The sequence below is a fragment of the Alosa sapidissima genome, chromosome 5, assembly GCF_018492685.1.
Source record: "Alosa sapidissima isolate fAloSap1 chromosome 5, fAloSap1.pri, whole genome shotgun sequence".
In the NCBI taxonomy this organism is placed as follows: domain Eukaryota; kingdom Metazoa; phylum Chordata; class Actinopteri; order Clupeiformes; family Clupeidae; genus Alosa; species Alosa sapidissima.
The window spans coordinates 2,266,336-2,289,807 of NC_055961.1; the positions used below are offsets into that span (position 1 = coordinate 2,266,336).

The 23,472-nt window shown below is 43.8% G+C and overlaps 1 protein-coding gene across 6 annotated transcripts; it reads right to left on the reverse strand.

Annotated features, from left to right (window-relative positions):
• Positions 1-288: 288 nt before the first annotated feature.
• Positions 289-21,835, reverse strand: bscl2 (BSCL2 lipid droplet biogenesis associated, seipin). Of its 6 annotated transcripts, none has more exons than XR_006031910.1 (14): positions 21,603-21,833; positions 20,189-20,659; positions 18,151-18,232; positions 8,347-8,490; positions 7,619-7,753; positions 6,300-6,397; positions 5,985-6,126; positions 5,359-5,437; positions 4,203-4,283; positions 4,050-4,109; positions 3,480-3,545; positions 2,504-2,569; positions 776-1,952; positions 289-686 (listed from the first exon to the last, which is right to left on the reverse strand). XR_006031910.1 is itself a non-coding variant. In XM_042092619.1 (14 exons), exons 2-14 carry the CDS (start codon positions 20,509-20,511, stop codon positions 1,618-1,620), a joined length of 1,440 nt encoding a protein of 479 aa, XP_041948553.1. In that variant the 5' UTR covers positions 20,512-20,659; positions 21,603-21,834; the 3' UTR covers positions 289-1,617. The 6 variants fall into 6 exon arrangements, 5 of the variants coding, with proteins under 5 accessions (XP_041948553.1, XP_041948554.1, XP_041948555.1 ...); XM_042092619.1 differs by having other exon boundaries at positions 289-1,639; positions 1,811-1,952; positions 21,603-21,834; XM_042092620.1 differs by having other exon boundaries at positions 289-1,949; positions 21,603-21,835.
• Positions 21,836-23,472: the final 1,637 nt, after the last annotated feature.

A 23,472-nucleotide genomic window follows, 5' to 3' on the forward strand; every position in this document is an offset into this window, starting at 1 on the left:
TATGAAAATAAAGAAAACGCATTGAAATGAGAAGGTGTGTCCAAACTTTTGGCCTGTACTGGCCCACGAAAGACAACAGACTGCTCAATGTGCAGTCTTAGTTAACAAAAAGTACAAATATTTATACTTACACTAACACAATTCTTTCAATATGATATAAGGAGTCAAAGCTACAATAAACGGTTTCCTCCTTGACCATAACATCATTCTTAGAGCTACAAAGAGCTTTCAGTGGAGTTTCGTAGCTGAATGTGTAGAAAAAAAAATGAATGACACATTTTAAGGTATATCTTGCAACAGCATTTATTAAGGCTTAAATAATAACACATAAATACTTAGATATTTGGTCACCTGTTACAGGGATGCACATGATTTCACTACGGCCCAAAATAAAACAGCTGAGTGGACTTGTAGCAAAGGTACCCTTCAACGTAAATATCTGGACTGGGCAGACATGAGGTCAGAAAACAAAGAGGAAATCTGGAATATTCCCTGACTGGGGTGGGAAAAGAGGAAATCTGGAATATTCCCTGACTGGGGTGGGAAAAGAGGAAGTCTGGAATATTCCCTGACTGGGGTGGGAAAAGAGGAAGTCTGGAATATTCCCTGACTGGGGTGGGAAAAGTCTTCATTTCAATATAACATAAAGAGTAACAGAGTTCCAGCGGCATTCATCTTTCCACAAACTCAAAGTTTTGTCAAATCAACACGTATGTTTCCTTCAGAAATAACAAAGCAAAACTACTTAGCTAAAACAGACTGTAATAAAGCCCACCCCATAATAAAAGTCTCTGTGTGGTCTTTTCAACCTTTGTTATCAATCATTCTGAATGTTTGATAGCTTAAAATTAAATAATTTAAATCAATACTAAACCAGTACTTGAGATCTAAAGGTGCACTTGATACAACAACATTCTCACGGCGCATCAGGTTAGCCACAGAGCTATGCTGAGGGCCACAATGCATCTGGGTCACTGACCAATCACAGAAGTGGAGTGTTATCCGCACAGTGACATGGACCAGAGTGTTCAAACACCCAACTTCCACAGATAAACAGGGGACAGAGAGAGAGAGAGACAGAGAGAGAGAGAGAACAAGGGATGCATAAGTGAAAGAGTGCTTACTTGTAGAGGCAGGAAAGGATGCACAACACACACCAAGCTGGGATGACCACAACACACACCAAGCTGTGAGTGGTCAGTGTGCGTATGTGCTTTGTGCGTCTATATAATGGTGTTGGTCTTATGCTTTGGGGATCTACAAGCGTGTGTGTGTGTGTGTGTGTGTGTACATATTTTTAAAGTTTACTGGGTATCTGTGCATTAGTAACATTCTGGAGATGTATCACAAAACTAAAACAAACAGTAATCCAGTGTAGGACACGCACGCACGCACGCACGCAAGTTCTATAGGTTATTTAACTGTGCAGTAAAACTAAGACTTGTTGCTCCTTGTGAATATATTAAGAATGTGTGTACTGTATGTGAGAGTGTGTGTGTGTGTGTGTGTGTGTGGTGTATGTGTGTAACTAAGACAGTTCCATAGGTTATTTAACTGTGCAGTAAAACGTAGACTTGTTGGTCCTTGTGAATATATTAAGTGTGTGTGTGTCACATTTCAGCGTCTCTGTCTCAGGCTGCAGTCGCTGATGAGTGTGTGTTGTGTGTGTATGTGTGTGTGTGTGTGTGTGTGTCACATTTCAGCGTCTCTTTCTCAGGCTGCAGTCGCTGCTGAGTGTGTGTTGTGTGTGTAGAGTGTGTGTGTGTGTGTGTGTGTGTGTGTCATATTTCAGTGTCTCTGTCTCAGGCTGCAGTCGCTGCTGAGTGTGTGTTGTGTGTGTGGGGGCGTCTCCATGGCAGCAGTGGAGGGGTCCAGCTTGCTCACCCCCGACACCCCAGGAGCCTCCAGCAACACCGCCTCCTCAGACCAGCAGTCTGACAGGGCCTGCACTACTACATACACACACACACACACACACATTATACAGAGAAGATTAGATACACAGATACACACACACACACACACATTATACAAGGCATACATACAGAGCATACATACAGTGGCCATGTAGCATACATACACCAGAATTATTGGCACCTCTGCTAAAGTTGACTGAAAACCGGTACAAAAAAATAAGGGAGGCTTAAGAAGGTATGACAAGCAGGGGTGCCAATAATTGTGAACAACGTGTTTTAGTTAAAAATATTTATTACTTATTTATTACTGATTTTCCTTTTTCTCAAAATAAATTTGCTTCCCTTCAAGGTTGGATTTTTCCTATTTTTTTTTTCATTTTGAGATGACAATATATCACCAACAGATTATTTTTTATAGTCAACTTTAGCAGAGGTGCCAATAATTCTGGAGGGTACTGTACACATTATACAGGACTTACACCGTAAACATAACACTCATACACTTATGAGGTTGTAAACACAGGAAACGCACACACACACACACACACACACACACGCACACGCACACACACACACACACACTATACCTGTATTGTTGTCTTCTGGCACATCAGCTGGATTTAAAGAGCCAATCTCTGCAGTTTCTAGTTCACCTGCAAAACACACACACAGACAGACACACACACACAAACACACACACACATTATACAGAGAAGATCAGATACACACACAAGACAAAAAGTCTTTCCTCCTACCAAATATAATTACTTCAGTTTTTTCTTTGTTCAGCTGAAGACAATTTTGAGACATCCAGATGTTGATTTGTTCTATACACTTACACATAGATTCATGGGGACCATAGTCGTTTGGCGACAGAGCTAAGTAAATTTGTGTCATCTGCATAGCTATGACATGAAATCAAATTATTATGGATGATTTGTCCAAGTGGGAGCATATAGAGGTTGAATAATAGTGGCCCCAAGATCGACCCCTGGGGAACACCACAGGTCAAGGACGTTGGTGTTGAGGTAGAGTTTCCGATGGCAACAAAGACGCTCCTTTCTTGTAGATATGATTTTAGCCAGTTGATAACTATCCCTGTAAATCCAACCCTGTGTTATAGTCTGTGTAGTAAAATATTGTGATCAACAGTGTCAAATGCTGCACTAAGGTCCAGTAGCACTAGGACTGATATTTTACCTAAATCTGTGTTGAGGCGTATGTCATTGAAAACTTTAATGAGAGCTGTTTCAGTGCTGTGATTTGCTCAAAAAACAGACTGAAAGTAATCAAAATACCCATTTGATGTTAGGAAGGTGGTTAGTTGATTAAAGACTACTTTTTCAATAGTTTTGCCAATAAAAGGTAGATTGGATATGGGCCTGTAAGGAAAAGTGCCTGACAGCAGTGATACATTTACAATTTGAAGGACACCTGCCACTATAAGGTGAAAAACAGTTTTGGAGAAATTTGTTCTTTGCATGAGGTTGGAAACACAGGAAACACACACTCACTCACAAACACACACACACACACACACACACACACACACACACACAATACCTGTATTGATGTCTTCTGGCACATCATCTTGATTTAAAGAGACAGTCTCTGTAGTTTCTAGTTCACCTGCAATACATACATACATACACATTATACAGGACTTACAACGTAAACATAACACTCATACACTATATGAGGTTGTAAACACAGGAAACACACGTGTGCACGCACACACACACACACTATACAAGGCATATCAACAGAGCATACATACACATTATACAGGACTTACACCATAAACATAACACTCATACACTATATAATATGAGGTTGTAAACACAGGAAACACACGCGCGCACACACACACACACATTATACAAGGCATATCAACAGAGCATACATACACATTATACAGGACTTACACCGTAAACATAACACTCATACACTATATAATATGAGGTTGTAAACACAGGAAACACACGCGCACACACACACACACACACACACATTATACAAGGCATATCAACAGAGCATACATACACATTATACAGGACTTACACCGTAAACATAACACTCATACACTATATGAGGTTTAAACACAGGAAACACACGCGCACACACACACTATACCTGTATTGTTGTCTTCTGGCACATCAGCTCGATTTAAAGTCTCTGTAGTTTCTAGTTCACCTACACACACACACAGATCATTCAGAAGTCACAGAGTGTGACTGCAAAAGCTGCAATACCCCTACATTGGTGGCTTCATACTGCTTTTCTTACCCTTTCTCAGTGCGCTGCCTGGGGGCTGCAGCTCTTGTGTTGTGCCAGTAGAGGGCTCCCTTTCCGTGTCAGGCCTCTTAACTGCAAGGAAATAAGATCTTATTGTTCATTATTCATCAACATTCATTTAAAAAGAGAAATAGTTCAGCAGTCTACATGGCCAAACCAGCATCTTGCCCAGGTCCACACTAACTCCATTGTATTTGTTAAACCTTAGAGTTAAGTACAGCACGCTGCCTAAAGAGTTAAGTACAGAACGCTGCTAAAGAGTTAAGTACAGCACGCTGCTAAAGAGTTAAGTACAGCACGCTGCCTAAAGAGTTAAGTACAGCACGCTGCTAAAGAGTTAAGTACAGCACGCTGCTAAAGAGTTAAGTACAGCACGCCTGCTAAAGAGTTAAGTACTGTACAGCATGCTGCATAAAGAGTTAAGTACAGCACGCTGCTAAAGAGTTAAGTACAGCACACCTGGCTAAAGAGTTAAGTACAGCACGCTGCTAAAGAGTTAAGTACAGCACGCTGCTAAAGAGTTAAGTACAGCACGCTGCATAAAGAGTTAAGTACAGCACGCTGCTAAAGAGTTCAGTACAGCACGCTGCCTAAAGAGTTAAGTACTGTACAGCACGCCTGCTAAAGAGTTAAGTACAGCACGCCTGGATAAAGAGTTAAGTACAGCACGCTACTAAAGAGTTAAGTACAGCACGCTGCTAAAGAGTTAAGTACAGCATGCTGCTAAAGAGTTAAGTACAGCACGCCTATCTAAAGAGTTGAGTACAGCACGCTGCATAAAGGTGAACTGCTTAGTGAAACATAAAGGCTGTCCAGAGCTCATAACGTGGACACTAATGAAAGCTATTCAATAGGAATGCAGTGACCTCTGTAAAGTGACCTCTGTGAAGTGACCTACTGTATGTGAAGTGACCTCTGTAAAGTGACCTCTGTGAAGTGAAGTGACCTCTTTGAAGTGACTTCTGTGAAGTGACCTATGTGAAGTGCAGCTACATTTTAGAGGCCTCAGTATTCCTCCACCTCCACAATATCAGAGAACTGTGTGCGTGCGTGTATGTGTGCGTGCGTGTATGTGTGCGTGTGTGTGTGTGCGCGTGTATGTGTGCGCGTGCGTGTGTGCGCGTGCACCATAGCCACACACACTCACTCTGCTGGCTGGTTGCTGACATGCGCTTGCGAGCCTCCTCTCTCCTCTGCTGCAGTCGAGTCGTATCCCCCATCATCACCTGCAGAAAGTAAAAACACATTTACAGACACACACACACACACACACACACACACACACACACACACACACACACACACACACACACACACACCTGAAGCAGACAACCCAATTACACACTCTCACTAAACAAACATAAACACACAAACACACAAAAGCGGTACCTTTTTGAAGATAAAGGTATTTTTGAGAGGGATTTTTGTCAAAAAGTGCCTTAATCAATAATTTTATATAATTTTAGGAAGGTAACAATTTGGTCGTTTAGCTGACGCCTTTCTCCAAAGCAACTTACCACTATCAAGATACAATAAGAGTACAATAAAGTTCAACTACAATATGGTAGAATGTTACATAGCCACTGCCACACACACCCGCACACACACGGACACGCGCACACACACACACACACACACAGACACACCAAAGCGCACACGCACACACAGACACAGACACACGCACACACGGGGTTAGGATGCGAGCTGTGCACACACACACACACACACAAACACACACGGGGGGGGGGGGGTTAGGGTGCGAGCTGTGCTTACCCGGACCCTGACCTGCTCCGGTGGCCAGAGGCCACCCCAGATGATCTGCAGGTAGCCGAAGAGCACGACCACGCTGAGGAACAGGAAGTTGCTGCTCACGCCCACCACCGCCGAGCCCAGAGGGAAGTTATACAGCACGTACCTACCACGGCACACAGGGCTTCAGGTTGTGTGTGTGTGTGTGTGTGTGTGTGTGTGTGTGTGTGTGTGTGTGTAGTCCGAGCCCAGAGGGAAGTTATACAGCAGGTATCTACCGCGAGACACAGGGCGTCAGTGTGTGTGTGTGTGTGTGTGTGTGTGTGTGTTGCTGTTTACCTGATGCCAGTGAAGTAGGCATGGATCCTGAGCTGGGCAGAGTACACCTGCACCCGGCGTGACTGGATCTCAATCACTGCACCCACCGCAGGCTGGTACTATATCACACACACACACACACACACACACAAACACACACACACACACACACACAGCAGACACACATACACACACAGCAGAGGTTTTACACATGCACATCATTTTACAACAGGCCGGTACTGCAACACACACATTGCCATAAGACACGCAAACACATCAACACCCACACACATATACGCTACCCTAAGTGACCCCTAAGTGACCCCTAAGTGACCCCTGCTGTGGGCCAGTAAAAGTCACTCCGAAGTACCCCACTTTGCCCCCTCCCTGCAGGGCAACAGAACTCACTGCCCCAGTTGCCTCCTCCCTGCAGGGCAACAGAACTCACTGCCCCAGTTGCCCCCTCCCTGCAGGGCAACAGAACTCACTGCCCCAGTTGCCCCCTCCCTGCAGGGCTACAGAACTCACTGCCCCCACAGAGGATGCTTGAGAGGCAAATGGGACACACAGGGGCAAATGTTGGGGCATTTGAACTCAACTTCATATTACACCCCACAGGGCACTGACCAGCTAGATAGATCAACCTCAACCTGAGACCAACCTGACGCCTTGACCGTGATCTACTGAAGCAGATGAACACACGCATGTATGCAAATGCAGAGGAAGAGGACGATGGCCTCTGAATGTGAAACAGGGCAAATACGCATCACAAGTGGAGCCAGACCAGCTGAGTACGCGGTCCACTTCATCACTGCAAGCTTCTCTTCTCATGACACACAGAGGAACTGAATGACCAGAGACTGAGCACCATCTCAAACATGACATAAAAATCTGATATACTAGTCACATCACATATTCAGATTATCACAAGAGAACACAACTTTCAGAGAGTAGCACAACTTTCATAGTAGTATTAGTGTAGAGACATTTGTAGTGAATGAATATAGAGACATTTGTAGTGAATGAATATAGAGATGTTTGTAGTGCATTAGTATAGAGACATTTGTAGTGAATGAATATAGAGATGTTTGCTTCAGAGAGTTCTCATTCAGCAGAGTTTAAAAGGGTAAGAAATGATCAGCGCGAGTCAACTCAACTACTTCATGACTGAAAATAGAGAGTCATGAGATCAGCAGCTTGTGGTCATCTCCTGAGGCCATGACTGTGTGCATGTGTGTGTGTGTGTGTGTGTTTCAGATCATGTGTGAAATGAGCTGAGTACATTCACAATCTGTACCACAGCAGGAGACAAGTGTGTACACACACACACACACACACACCGAGTTGTCTTTGTAGTCTGTGAAGAGCTCGAGCTCCAGGAGCTGTTTCTGCTCGGAGACGCCGGCCAGCAGCAGTGGGGAGAAGACCAGCGTGCTCAGCGTCTTGAGGAGACTGGAGCGAAAGTGCAGCATGGCCTGATGGGAAACAGGAAGTCACAGCAAGACACACACACACACACACACACACACAACATCACACACACATTACTGACAGCACAGCAAGGCAATATGACACAGATGTCATCAATCAGGATAGAGTAACCTGGTTTCTGTGATTCAGGTTATTAGTAAGTTATTAGGTGTTCTGCAGTAAACTATGTATCTTCAAGAACATTCTACTAAACCACTTACCAGTAGCATTTTTAAAATATGTTAGAGCAGCAATTCAAACCGAATACCTAACTGAGGAATCCTTTACACTGGGCACCTAGAGAATGAGGCGGTACTGGTTTAAATAAATAGATGCGTGAAATGACTAATGAATCAGAGGGCGCGGGGGGGGGGTCAGTAGACATGTGAGAGCACGGGGGCATCAGCAGTGACCGAGTCAGCGGTGGCACTAAAGAAAGCCTTGTATTTAATAGTGTGTGTGTGTGTGTGTGTGTGTTTGTCTGTAAGAAGAGAGAGCGAGAGAGAGAGAGAGAGAGAGAGAGAGAGAGAGAGAGAGAGAGAGAGAGAGAGAGAGAGAGAGGGAGGGAGAGAGAGAGAGAGAGATCATGATCACTCACTGAGCGAGCGACAGATGCAGTGGTGTGTCCATCTCGGCTGTAGCAGGACATCTTGACCATGAACATCCCCAGCTGCTCATTCACTGGAGACTCCGGCAGCTCCAGCTCCAGAGACACTCTATATGGCTGACCAGGAGCCATCACCTGGACACCGAGAGGGGGGGGGGGGAGAAGACAGAATTAAAAACACAGGCACAAAAATAGATTAAGAATAATCAGGACAGCAGACATAACACATCAATTAGTCATTCTCAGAGGAGATGAGATTGAGACTGCCTAAATGAAAGAGAGTGATAGAGTGAGAGAGAGAGGGATAGAGTGACACAGTAAAGAAGGGCGGTAGGATGGGCCATATAGACTCAAAACTATGTCAAGATATTTCAACAGAGCAAACTAAACAAACCCTGTGAGACACACAGTTCATTATCACTCGCCTGCCTTGCCATTAAACTGCTACCACACTGAGCTGTGATCTCAGCTTTCCACACACACACAGGCTGTTGGTCCTGCCACACACACACAGGCTGTTGGTCCTGCCACACACACACACACACGCTGTTGGTCCTGCCCATAGACTGTATATATAGAACTGGACAGTGTGGTTGCATTCTGCAGTGTTCTATGGAATTGAAGCCGCCGAGGCGACGCCATCTTGGAAAATTTGCAACCAATTTGAAGTGCGGCTGCGCAGCAAAAGTTGAAGCATGCGCAGTGAAGAGGAGTCGTGGTCAGGCACGCCCACTCAGCGAGTTAAACACGCCCCTTGTCGATAGAAACCCGCCCCCTTGTCCTTTCCACAACACAGGTCGATAATGAGGTCGACTCGGCGCCGAAGGCTAGCTGGCTGGATGAATTTAGCGGCTGTGAGTTAGCTAAACAGCACAAACAACAGTCTTCGGTTTGTTCTTTGCTGGTAAGTGTTGTGTATCAACTGAAACGTTTTTTTTGTCTAATTTTCTTTATTGATGCCACCCAAACTTCAACTTTCTGTATGCCCCTGAACTCACACAAATTGTAAATTGCAATGCGCCATTTAACCAGTGGTGTAGTCTAGTTAGCTGTAGTGGTAGGTATACTGTGAGCAATCCTTGCCTATTTTAAATGGGTATACTGAGATGGTGATGCTTTTTAAGTGGGTTTACTGTGTATCACATAGACTATACCACTGCATTTAACTGCCTTGGTATTTAACAGTAGCCTACACACAGATGTAGAAGTTAGAAGAACATTAATATAAGAATAATTATTGGTTGATACTAAATCAATTTTGAATGTTTTTATTTATTTTGTTTGAAGTATCATTCAAAATGCCGCCTGGTCTTCAATCAGCCTAAGAGGACACATGTAACCCCTCTCCTAGTTACTCTCCGTTGGCTCCCTACAGTAGCCAGAATTAAATTTAAATCTCTCACTTTGGCCTATAGGACACTGACTGGATCTGCTCCTTGTTATTTTGATTCAACGATCAAGATGTGCATCCCCAACCGCCCACTGCAGTCTTCTGTTGAGCGTCTGTTATGTCGACCAGTCTTAAACGCTAGGTCAAATTCAAGACTCTTTCCCTCAGTGGTTCCATGTTGGTGGAATGAGTTGCCCAGTGCTCTTCATTCCTGTAATAGTTTTTGGTCTTTTAAGAGGGGTCTAAAGGCATATCTGTTCAACATGCACTTAGTTCATTAAGCGCTTCTTAAGTGTTATGGTTTGTATAGTACTGTGTTATTTTCATTTAACAGGGATCTTGGGTGCTCCTTGTTGGTGTGCCCCCCCCCCCCCCAACCAACAAGGAGCACCCAAGATCCCTGTTAAATGTAAGTATTATATTGTTTTGTATTTGTATATGGCTTTGGACAAAAGTGTAACCTAGCCATCATAATGTGGTATTTTCTTATGCACTTGAAGCAAAAAATAAAAATATGTTTCTTTAAATGTAGTACCACTTTAAACACATGACTCACTGAACAGCAAAGTAGCTTCCTGATTATGTGTACAATGTCTACAGAGTATCCTGATGTAGTAGGTCTATGTTCTCGTATTTTTACAGCCGACATGAAGGCTGCAATATTACATTTTTGATTTATAATGGAGCACCCTCTCTGGTGGAAGACTAGTACTAGCAACCCTGTGGTAGAGTCATACGATTACAGACATATTGAGAGAGCCTATGATGAGTTGTCACAGTTTTCAATTTAGACGTATTGAAATGGGGTACGTCTACGGGAGGATTTACACATCACTGGCAAGTTAGACCTGATCAAATCATACCAATGCAAAATGTTTCTCCAGCAGTGCAATCGCATGTAACAACGATACCTTAACTCAGCATTTTCAGACACCGCTGTTATGAGCATACTAAGCAAATTGTCCATTTGTAACTTTGAATCCCTCCTCACGTAAGCTATGGTCCAATATGTGTTCACTAAAAAACAAGTAACGTTATTTGTCTGGCTTATTAATAAATGGTCATACCAGAGAATGTAGACGGGCTCTGGTCATACCGAGGTTGTCGACCTAGCAGGCTAGGTGACGTTTATTGCCATTCGTGCAGAACTAAGCAAGAGTTAACGTTAATGAAACTTAACATCGCCTTCTCTCAGTGACTTAAGTGTAATCAAATGAAGTTGCAACGGTGGTGGCGGCAATCACTGGTCACATTAAACCATTTGAAACAAGTAGGACTGTAAATGATCGTGACTATGGCTAACGTTACTTCGGATCAATATAGCAGAGCCCATAGACATAATATACATAGATGCCGCATCGACCGCTACTCCTTACTAGCGCTGACGAGATTTGGAGCCGCCATCTTGGACCGGTCATCCACTCCACTCAGTGTAATCTGTTTGGCCGGTGAGATGAGCTGTCAGCGCACTTAATTAATCATATCTCACTGAATACCGAACAGATTCTCACGCGGTTTTTTTTTGCTGCAAAGGTCATACATGTAGCTATGATACAGGACACATGATTTAGCTTATTTTAATATTCATAGTGGGTTTAACAGTAATAGAATATTCTGATATATGATATAAAGTGACCTGACGTCCGATATCAAAACTGGGAACATAATCCATGTTTGACAGCATAGACAAAACTAGTTTGATACAAGTTTAATGAGTTAAATATAGTTCACAGTTGACAGAAAAGTTCCATCAACAGCATTATTCACAGTCCACAGAAAGGTTCCATAAACATTTAAGTGAGATCAGTGCCATTCAGACATCTGAGGGATATTCCAAGTAGGCCTATGTGGTTTAGTGACAAACTTGGGTAAATTGACTCAGAATAAGTTGTAAACCTCCCAGTAGAAAAGCTGTATGATACAGGAAACATGGTTGTGTGTATTTTAATATTCATAGTGAGCTTAACAGTAATAGAATATTCTGATATATGATATATTATAAAGTGATGACATCCAATATAAAAACTGGGAACATAACTAATCCACTTTTGACAGCATAGACAACTTGTTTGATACAAGTTTTAATGAGTTAAATTTACAGAAAAAAATCCATTAACATTTTCAGTTCAGTGCCATCAAAAATAAAGTGATGAACAGACATTGGTGTGGCATAAAGGAAATGGAGTAACTGGGTTCAATATCAACAGCATTTGTTAGACAAGTTCCATAAATATTGTAAAGTGCAAGTTTGTAGGTTTGTTTCTGATCCTTAAAAAACAGACATTGGTTTGGCATAGTAAGTGGAACAGTTCATCAATTCAAGACAAAAAGGTGACTTGTCACTTGTACAGTGTCAATGGGTTCATCAACAGCATCTGTTATTTACAGTTCACAGAAAGGTTCCAGCCCCAATGAAGAGATTAAATAAAAAGGAATTAAGAAACATTTTAGAAACTGCTAAGATCAACCCGTTCATTGCAATCAGTAAAGAATCAGGGAGTGTCTTCACAGGCTCAGTGAGACAGAGTTACCGTCATGCAGTTGGTTCTATGATTTCGACAACTGGTGCATGTCATTTTGTATGTTCCCACCTTGCTAAAAATTGCTTGGGTACACTTTGGCTGAGAACAAAAGTGCTTCAGACAGCAGGTGGGCAAATAAGATGGCATAGTAAACTGGGTAAACTCCATAAAAGAGGACTGAGTCAACCAGACGATGGGAAAATGGGACACAGAGTGGCGAATGCAGGTGATGAAGGTGGAGCTCATAAATGAAACATTCAGTCACAGTGTAGCAGATGCCCTGCAGTACTGCAATGAAGAGCTGCACCTTCCTCAGTTCCAGGGGTGTGAGGAGACCGTTCAGTTCATTCACAGTCTTCTTGAACAAGGCAGTTGTTCTGGAGAGATACAAAATAATAAATAAATGAATGAAAATGAATTTGAGAGGCATCTTATTCTTGTTAGGGTAAATTACATGTGAATAATACAGTGTTGGGCAAGCTACTTCAACATTTTAGTGAGCTAAACTATCAGTTACTCTGCCATGAATAAAACACTACACAAAACTACCACCCAGTCAAATGTATTAGTAGCCTAACACAAACACAGCAGTAGGCTAGTTCACTACATAGGAAGCTACTTTAAATTGTGCTAATTTCACATGACAAGAAAAGTGTAGCTTGTCTGGCTAAGCTACTTGATAAATAAAGAAGTTGAGCTATTGAAAAGTTACTTTATTCAGGAAATAGTGAGGCTACCACCAACACACTTAGGCTACAAGTAGCAGCTAGCGATTGCCCAATAGGCTAGTCTGTGCCACTTGTGTAAACTTCGCCGGCCAAATCTAGTATGATTTATTTCTACAATAGCCTTCTTGTGTCAGTTGTAATCTAAGTCAGTGTTATGGAATATGACTTATCAAGTCTCATAGCCGGGTGAACACCGAGTAAACATAGCCTAGCTAGATGGCTACGATTTTCATACAGTAATATCACAGATTGCTCCTTCTCAGCTCTCTGGTAATATTCTATTCACAAAATACAACCAATAGTACGGTTATGTTAAATCTTACTTGTGAAAAGTAAATCCCCCGAGTATGGTCCGCCGATTTGAGAAGGAACATGCTGCACAGTGCTGTCATCTTGTGTCTTCTGCTGCAACGCAACGAGGAGTATAACCGGTCCAAGATGGCGGCCGCATTTCTTGTTTCCAGCAGCCAATGCGGCATCTATGTATATTATGTCTATGGCAGAGCCCTTTTACTTTACCTATCAACTGGCTAATGCTAGCATGATTTAGCATGCTATAAGCTAATATACTTAGCATCTACGAAAGAACAGCACATTTTTTCACTAAGAATCTGTCACAACTAACAACGATGTCTCTTACAAACAATCACACAATGTATGACTATCAATATGTATTTAATCAGACTGGGATAAGATATATCCTAATGATAATAACAGCAACACGTATTTAGGTTAGATTATGTGTCGATATCAGGTGTCGTTAAAATAAGGTAGCTTGTCGAGTCTGCTGCCAGCCAGCTGTCAATCATAGGTGTAAACACGCCCTTTTTAGATTTGTTAAAATAACATTTAAAAAAATAATTTCAGCGAGAAAAGAAAAATAGTGTGTATTGAAGCATCTTGAAAACTATTTTTTCGAATAAAAAGTTGTAGATGCAAAAATAGTTTTAGGTGAGAAAAGTGACATGGAAAGTTGGCTACTTGCCCATTGAAATACATGGAGATGGGCGGAGTTACGCTTTGTACTGCAACCAGCCACCAGGGGGCTCTGGACTAGCGCTCGCATCACTCTTAACAGACGGCACACTGTCCAGTTCTATATATACAGTCTATGGTCCTGCCATACAAGGGTGGCGCCCACTGCATTCCATTAACTGGCATTCCTCGCTACAATCCGCCACACCCCACAATAAAACTAACATGCCACTCCACAATCTGGCATGCCACGCAATAAACTAACATGCCACTCCACAATAAAACTAACTGCCCCATGTGCCCCATGTCTAGGCTAGCTCACCTGGTCTCTGCCCCATGCAAACTTGACAAACTGGGACTCAGTACCTACCTCTGCAACTGGCTACTGGACTTCCTCTGTCAGAGGCCTCAAGTAGTACATGTTGGCAACAATATCTCAAGCAGCATCACACTGAACACGGGGGCCCCCCAAGGCTGCGTGCTCAGTCCGCTGCTCTTCACCCTGCTGACGCATGACTGCACTGCAACCTACAGCAACAACCACAAAGTGAAATTTGCTGACGACACAACTCTGGTGGGTCTCATCACCAAGGGCGACGAGACTCAATACAGGTTGGAGGTCGACCTTCTGACCACGTGGTGCAGGGACAACAACCTCCTGCTGAACGTCAGCAAGACCAAGGAGATTGTTGTTGACTTCCGGAGAGACCTGCCACTGACCATCGACGGTGCTGTGGTGGAGAGAGTGAGCAGCACCAAATTCCTGGGGGTGCATATCAGTGAAGACCTCTCCTGGACCACCAACACTGCATCACTGGCGAAGAAAGCTCAGCGCCGCCTCTACTTCCTGCAGAAACTCAGGCGAGCAAGTGCTCCACCAGCCATCATGACCACATTCTACCGAGGCACCATTGAGAGCATCCTCTCCAGCTGTATCGCTGTGTGGGGCGGAAGCTGCACTGAATACAACAGGAAAGCCCTGCAGCGCATAGTGAACACAGCTGGAAGGATTATTGGTGCTTCACTCCCCTCCCTGAAGGACATTAACACCACCCACCTCACCCGCAAGGCGACCACAATTGTGAGTGATGCAAGTCACCCCGCTCACAATTTGTTTGATCTACTGCCCTCTGGGAAGAGGTACAGAAGCCTGCGCTCCCGCACCACCAGACTCACCAACAGCTTCATACACCAGGCTGTTAGGATGCTGAACTCTCTCCCCCCTCCACCCTCAGCTACATAACATCCTGGACTTTGGACCCACAATGGCTGCCTTGCACTACTCCACTTGCACTACTCCACTTGTACACTTGCACACTTTGCAACTTGTTGTTGTTGTCCTGTTCTTCTGAACTTCTGAACACACTTCTGCTGCTCTTACATAACTTGCACCACTATGCCACTTGCATTCTACTGTATGCACAATTGCACAATTTCAACCCAAATTTTGCTGCTCTTATTTCTTCATTGTATGTGCCTTCTTATTTACTTTTTATATTGTTCACTTGAATGTTATGTTTGTCTGTGGACTTAATTGGTAAAATATGTCTTGTCTCCACCGTAGGATAGTGGGATACGTAATTTCGATCTCTTTGTATGTCTTGACATGTGAAGAAATTGACAATAAAGCAGACTTTGACTTTGAAATGTGTAGCTCACCTGGTCTCTACCCTATGATGTGTGGGCTAGCTCACCTGGTCTCTACCCTATGATGTGTGGGCTAGTTCCCCTGGTCTCTGCCCCATGTGTAGCTCACCTGATCTCTACCCTATGATGTGTGGGCTAGCTCACCTGGTCTCTACCCTATGATGTGTGGGCTAGTTCACCTGGTCTCTACCCTATGATGTGTGGGCTAGCTCACCTGGTCTCTACCCCATGTGTGGACTAGCTCACCTGGTCTCTACCCAATGATGTGTGGGCTAGCTCAACTGGTCTCTACCCAATGATGTGTGGGCTAGCTCAACTGGTCTCTACCCAATGATGTGTGGGCTAGCTCAACTGGTCTCTACCCTATGATGTGTGGGCTAGTTCACCTGGTCTCTATGATGTGTGGGCTAGCTCACCTGGTCTCTATGATGTGTGGGCTAGCTCACCCGGGGCCTGTACTACGAAGGGAGCTTAACCTACCCAGATGTAACCCAGGGTTACTTTGTTAAACCGGGGTTGACAAAACCTGGTTATCTTAAGTGGTGTTAATCGGTTCTACGACGCTGATTATGAAGTTGATTTGTTGAGCCGGGGTTAACCTAATTGGAGTTTGTGCGCATTCACATAAAAGGGGCGGGTTGCAGCGCAAGTCACCACTTTCAGTGATGACGCGATCACCTTATTTTACGGATGAGGAATGCACAATTATTATGACAAGTTATGAGGAATTAAAACCCACTCTACGACAAAAATTAAATACGTCGGCAGTGAACAAAGCAAGGCAAGGATGTTGGCAATGTATTGCAGATCGGGTAGCCTAAATGCCTAAAAGTAAAGTTTTATTTCCACATGTTCTTCAAATATGTGTTACGGAGGATTAATAGCTTGCGGAATGTATGAAATGAGTTGAAATAATTAAATTGCCTATTTTGAGATCATAGAAAGGCCTACAGATGCAACACAATTCAGAAGTGGGCATATAGATTACAGTAATAGGATAATTGAATGTTTAAGTAGCCCCCATTGACTGATTTAGTGTATGCCTAACCATTGCCAAACGCACATGGCAGCAGGTGAAAATGAAACACAAACACATTATTCAGAATAGTGGTTTATATAGTCATAACTTGCATTAATATTTCTTAATTATGAAAACATGTAGGCCTAGTATGCTTATCGCCTTCACTTGGCCTCTGTTTTAGAGCTAACAAGAAAAAGGTGTCTTTGAACACTACTGTAAGGCACCAGAGTGTTTTACAGTAGCAGAGGAGTTGGCCATCGCAAATAATAGTGGAAGGCCGATTATGGATGGAAGGGGTTGAGGGAGGCATTCGGTCAGATTCTGGTGCTGTGGAAATGTGTAGCCTTTATGTGCAGGGTACAGTAATATGACATTCAATTCAACAAGTTTGTTAAAATTGTGATTTTAATTTATTAGGCCTAGGCTATGTCTGATTTATTTTAGGCTATTCTTGCTCAGATGTTCAGCATACTGTAGGCTAGGCTAGGCCTATGTCCGATTTATTTTCGGACATACAGTATTCTTGCTCAGATGTTCAGCATCACCGATTAGATGGAATACATGAATGTCCACGTAAGGGCATTGCTATGACGGGTGACATTAGAGACTTCTGCCTAGATCATCTGACAAAGATAACGAATTCCCTCGGCTGACAATCTATATCTTCATCTATATATATATATATATATATATATATGGCGGTCTCTAAAACCCCTCGAAGAGAGCACCTCACGATTTGCGCTCCGATGTCGTATGGATCATCCAGGTACGCCGACATTGTCTCGAATTGTTAGTGGAGGGGTGGTACTTATAAAGGGTGTGGTTAACGGAAACCTTGGGTTAACCAAGAACATAACCTGCTCGGAGCAGGTTTGAGATGCAGCGTAAATTGCCATGGCAGCATACCTAGGTTAAAACATATCCACCTTTCGTAGTACGGGTTAATCGGGAAGTTATGCCACACGTGATCAAGTTACTCTCGAAGTTACCCAGATAAGCCAGTAACCCCACTTCGTAGTACAGGCCCCCAGTCTCTACCCTATGATGTGTGGGCTAGCTCACCTGGTCTCTACCCTATGATGTGTGGGCTAGTTCACCTGGTCTCTACCCTATGATGTGTGGGCTAGTTCACCTGGTCTCTACCCTATGATGTGTGGGCTAGCTCACCTGGTCTCTACCCTATGATGTGTGGGCTAGTTCACCTGGTCTCTACCCTATGATGTGTGGGCTAGTTCACCTGGTCTCTACCCTATGATGTGTGGGCTAGCTCACCTGGTCTCTACCCTATGATGTGTGGGCTAGTTCACCTGGTCTCTACCCTATGATGTGTGGGCTAGTTCACCTGGTCTCTACCCTATGATGTGTGGGCTAGCTCACCTGGTCTCTACCCTATGATGTGTGGGCTAGTTCACCTGGTCTCTACCCAATGATGTGTGGGCTAGCTCACCTGGTCTCTACCCTATGATGTGTGGGCTAGCTCACCTGGTCTCTATGATGTGTGGGCTAGCTCACCTGGTCTCTGCCATTCTTCAGCAGAGAGATGTTAGCCATGGGGAAGGAGCAGAGGCCAGCCTCGGAGGAGTCACAGTCAGTCCTGGGGGAGGACATGAGAAACAACACACATGAGAAACATGGGGGATCGGGGGGTTAGGAGAGAACCAGCAGAGAACCAGCAAAGAACCAGGAAAGAACCAGCAGAGAACCAGGAAAGAACCAGGAGAGAACCAGCAGAGAACCAGGAAAGAACCAGAAGAAAACCAGGAAAGAACCAGGAAAGAACCACAAGAGAACTAGAAGAGAACCAGGAAAGAACCACCAGAGAACCAGAAGAAAACCAGGAAAGTCATCTGAAATGACTTTCATTGTGACACAATTAGAAGAGCATTGTGTATAAAAGTATCTGCTAACGTGTGTATGGAATGGAACTGACACCACAGGAGGATAGAGGAGGTCTCATGAGATCTGGCATTATCTGACATTTAACAGCCCAGAGCCCTTCAGAGGTAGCCTAGAAATCTAGATGCGAGGGCTAGTCTAGCAACTCTCCGTTGGCTTGTGAGCTGGAAAAATTAAACTTCTATCAGGCCAATCAAATCGTGTATAGAGACGTTAGGCGGGCTTAACATAATGATTGATGGCAGAGTAGTAACGCAACGGTTTGGCTTGAATTCCCTGCTACTTGAAAACAAAGAAGATGGATGTTGCTGTTGGCGAACAGCGTCACACGAGTTAAACTTTTTTTAAGTGGGCAAAAGTTTGAACTAGCCAACTAGCTGGTGGGAAAACGCATGGGACTCATAGAAGGAATTTGAAAAACAACCGATTATCCCGCCCCTCAGACTGAGCACTGCCAACGGTGAGTGCCCAGACCCTACATTTTAATGTGGGTCTGGCTCGTCAGGCTACTTCAGAGAGAGAGTGTCATCTGACCAGAAATATTATTACAAATCTGCAACTCTACTTACAAAACAAACAGAGGGTTACCTATACCGTCTACAAAACACCTAACACGTATCATGACGGCTTAAACAGTTCAAAGGTTAAAAAATACAGAGTAAGATGGATAATGTCAAAGAAGAGGCAGAATGACCATAATTTATTATCTCTGAAGGATTCCCCAAGTGTGTGTGTGTGTGGTGCAACAACAGATCTCTTCTTCAGTGGTCAAGTGGCCCTTAATGGACATACTCCCACATACAGCCCTTAATGGACATACTCCCACATACAGTTAGGAACAAAATGATTCATACCCCTGGCAAATATTGATTTATGTTGATTTTCTCTTGACCAATATGTTTGTTCTGACTGAAAATGGCACTGCCACATGGCTAAATGTTGTAAGACAATGTGGTAGAAACATGGACTTAAAAAAGTGTCTTTTTAAAACTTTTTATGAAAAAATTATGAGAAAAAAAAAAAGTTTATGAAAAACCAACCCTAACAGTTTTTAAATCCAGGCTTCAGACCTCAGAAATATACCAACGCTTACTGCTTTTAAATCCAGGCTTAAGACCTCAGAAACATACCAACCCTCACTGCTTTTAAATCCAGGCTTAAGACCTCAGAAACATACCAACCCTCACTGCTTTTAAATCCAGGCTTAAGACACACCTTTTCCGTCTGGCATCTGGCAACTGCTGATCCTGAAGTTGGGTTTTGTCTTATTGCCATGTCTGTATCTGTAAATAGGCCGACTGCATGTTTGTCTGTGTGTTGGTATGTTTCTGTTACTTACTTACTGTTGCTTACTTACTAATGTTGTGTGTGCATGCGTGTGTGCGTGCCTGCGTGTGTGGATGTGTGCGTGCGTGTCCTTACCTGTAGTACAGGTGCACAGGTGTGGCGTGCATGCGTGCGTGTGTGTCCTTACCTGTAGTACAGGTGCACAGGTGTGGCGTGCATGCGTGCGTGTCCTTACCTGTAGTACAGGTGCACAGGTGTGGCGTGCGTGTCCTTACCTGTAGTACAGGTGCACAGGTGTGGCATGCGTGCGTGTCCTTACCTGTAGTACAGGTGCACAGGTGCGGCGTGCATGTGTGCGTGTCCTTACCTGTAGTACAGGTGCACAGGTGTGGCGTAGCTGACCGAGGGCATGTAGGAGTAGTAGAAGCTGCCGTAGAGGAAGATGGACACCCAGAGGAGCAGGAGCAGGACAAGCAGCACTACGGCCACCTGCAGCAGTGTGCGTCTGGCCCTCAGCAGCGTCACCGCGGTAACGTCCTGCAGCCATAGCAACACGGGCCCCATCACGGCTCCCATGTCCTCCCGGCTGCGGCCGCGTCCTGGCTGCTGACCCTCGCGAGCGCCCTCGTAGCTATGCCGCAGCTCCTCGCGTTTCACAGCAAACACCGGAGGCTTCTTCTCCGTCTGCATGTGCAACCGCCCCCTCACCTGTCCCGGGGGGCGGTCATGCACCTGAGTGTGGGGGGGGCGCGCCGGTCTGGAGGCTGCAGATGTCTACGTTGGTCAGTTGGTCAAAGCCTGGAATCCTGCAGTCACTTGTCTCATGCTACTGGCCTGCCTGTCAAAGGAAGCAGTTCAAGACAGGTTTCCTGTGTGGCGGTGTTTCGAGGGGCCTCGCTGACTAGAGAAAGCTGCTGTTTGGACAGAAGAGACCCAATGCTAACAGAAATGCCTCCCTCTAATGTTTTACTGGCTTGCATGCCGAACAGCTTTTAAACTAGCTGGAAACAACTTGACATGTTAATTTGTGAGGTCATCTATTTAGTCATCTTATCTATTTCAAAGAGCCGTGACAGCATTCAACAAAATACCTCTTTGATTATTGAAGCGCGTCTATAAGGCCAGCATTACACACGCACTTAATCAATGATGTGTTCGCTCTTTTCAGAGAAAACCCTAAATACAACAGTGACACTTTAGAAATGTCGCTTTAGTGATGGTTTGGGCCCAAACCGTGACAGCAGCACCCAAACCATCACTGGGGTGCTGCTGTCACGGGATAGCAAACATTTGACAGGAAGGAGATAATCAGCATGTTACAGCCACCGAGGAGAACCCAGCCTGGCTGAAGAGTTTTCTGTTTGTAATATGTCTGTACACAACCTGATCAACCAAGAAGTCTCTACACAAGTATGTTTTAAAAGAGGCATGATGAAAATCCCATGATAACAAATAAGTGCAACATCTTTGTAAAGAACAAGTGTAGACTAACGATATGTATGCATGATTGCACGCTAATGTTACTATGCAAAGTTTTAGCCTAACATTTGTTTTATTCTCAAAGGATAAATTAAACTGGTGTTGATCATCTTGACTAACTAGGTGAGTACCTAGAAACAACTTATTTAACAAGCTAAAGTATGTATCGTAAAGTAACATTAGGTAGACTAGGGACTCAAGTTGCTAGGTATGCTTTGCTAGCTGCTTAGCTAATGATAACTGACTTAGATAAACTAATTCAATGAAAGATACAAGACAAGAGGGTATTTCTTTAAACTCACCATCTCATTTATCTCCATTGGAAATCTTAAAAACGCACCATTAAACCTGCTGACAAGCACAAATACAACGAGGATCCTGCAAAGTACTGTATGTTCCAATATGCGTCTGTTGCCAAAACGCTAGCGACGGTATCTACTACGGCAGCCGAGAAGGACCCATAAGGCACGCCACCCCACGCCGGCGAGTCTGAAAACAACGCGTGTGCTGATTGCCCAGGACTGAGCCCGATCCTCAGTGTCCAGGGTTACATGACATATCACTGAGGAGCATATGCTTTCAGAGTAGTAGATTAGCTGGCAATGAAAACATGTCTTTAGACATCAGTTTGTAATTTCATTGAGTACAAGTGTGGTGAATTCCAATAGGCCTATTTAATTGTAAAGCCTTCATATTTTGTTAACATGCAAATGAGTGTGATGAGACAGTTCTGCTAATATACAAGTATATTAAATTAAATATATTTAAATTAGGCTCTTAAAGTTGCCTATTTGAGTAGAAAAAAGCAAACAGGTGTAAAGGGGAATTAAAGGGCCATCACAGTTTTTTTTGGGGGGGGGGGGGGCGACATGACGTGGTGACGTAGGGCCTAAGTGATACGCACACAGAAGAGAAGAGGAGAAGAGGGGGTACTATGCCTACTCTAGATTGCAAATTTCTATACATGCATTTCGGACACACACACACACACATGCAGATACACAAGTCACTGAACCAATTAACATGTGGTGAGACAAAAAAATCTTACCATAAGCTAAGTTTTCTTGAAGTGCAAACATATTCATTAAAAGATGTCTGTAACAACAACAACAAAAAACAAATAAAAATAGAACTAACTGAAGTATATGATTATATGATGGGAAAACAACAGGACATGCAGTCACACTCATACACACACACACATAGACAGACACAAAAACAACAGCAAGCACACTTCATTTTTTGGATAATCAAATGAAACTAGGTGGTGGGGTAGCCGTGGAAACTAATGACGTGAAACTTTTAATACTAATTCTGTGCTGGTCGATGTCATTTATCTTTTCTGTGCATCAATATGCTTTCTCAGCTATTCAGTCCATTTCTGTTTGCCTTCTGTTATTTTGGTTTGGTGTGGAAGAGTGGTGTGTAGCTAGATGTTGTTTGGGTGTTGGTGCAAGGCCGTGGAAAACAGGGCTGCACGTGTGTACAAGAGCATTAGGCGTCAGACGGCACCGGCATCTCAGATTGCAGCAGATTGTGGGGCGGATCTGGGGTCGCTATGGCCCAGGTCTGGCCCTTGTCTGCTCCATAGTTTGACTGCGTGTCTGGGATGTGTGTTTGCATGCAAACCCTGCTCTTAACATTCCACTGAATACGGCAAATCTGTGTCCCTGACCGGATGGTAGCAGGGACAGAGTCACATGTGTACACACGCATCGGTACAGGTGCTGGACAGTCATACAACAGCAAAACAAGGAGATGGGTATTCACATACACACACTTGTTTATGAGACGCAGTAGTTCATTGTCAAATTGTGACTGGTGAACTTATATTGAATAGTTTGTGGATAAACATATTTGTTCTTTTTAACTGCAGGGTGAGTAAACGGTCTGTAGGTTGAGAGTGGCTTTCTGATGTTGTATACTTAAATATCCAACTCTGGGAGCAACACCATCAGTTCTCTGGGAGTTTCTTCTCTATGTAAGGAACTCTTCATATTAGCCACATGCCATTTGTGTTGCCCCTCTCCTTCTGTAAGGATGATATTTATGTTCCTAAATACTGCAGTTTCATCATATCAGCTAATATTTTCAGGGACATCTCGGTTCAAAGAAATGTCAAACAGTCATCTTTTTAAGGACCCAATTTCAGATTTTGTCTGTAAGGAACAT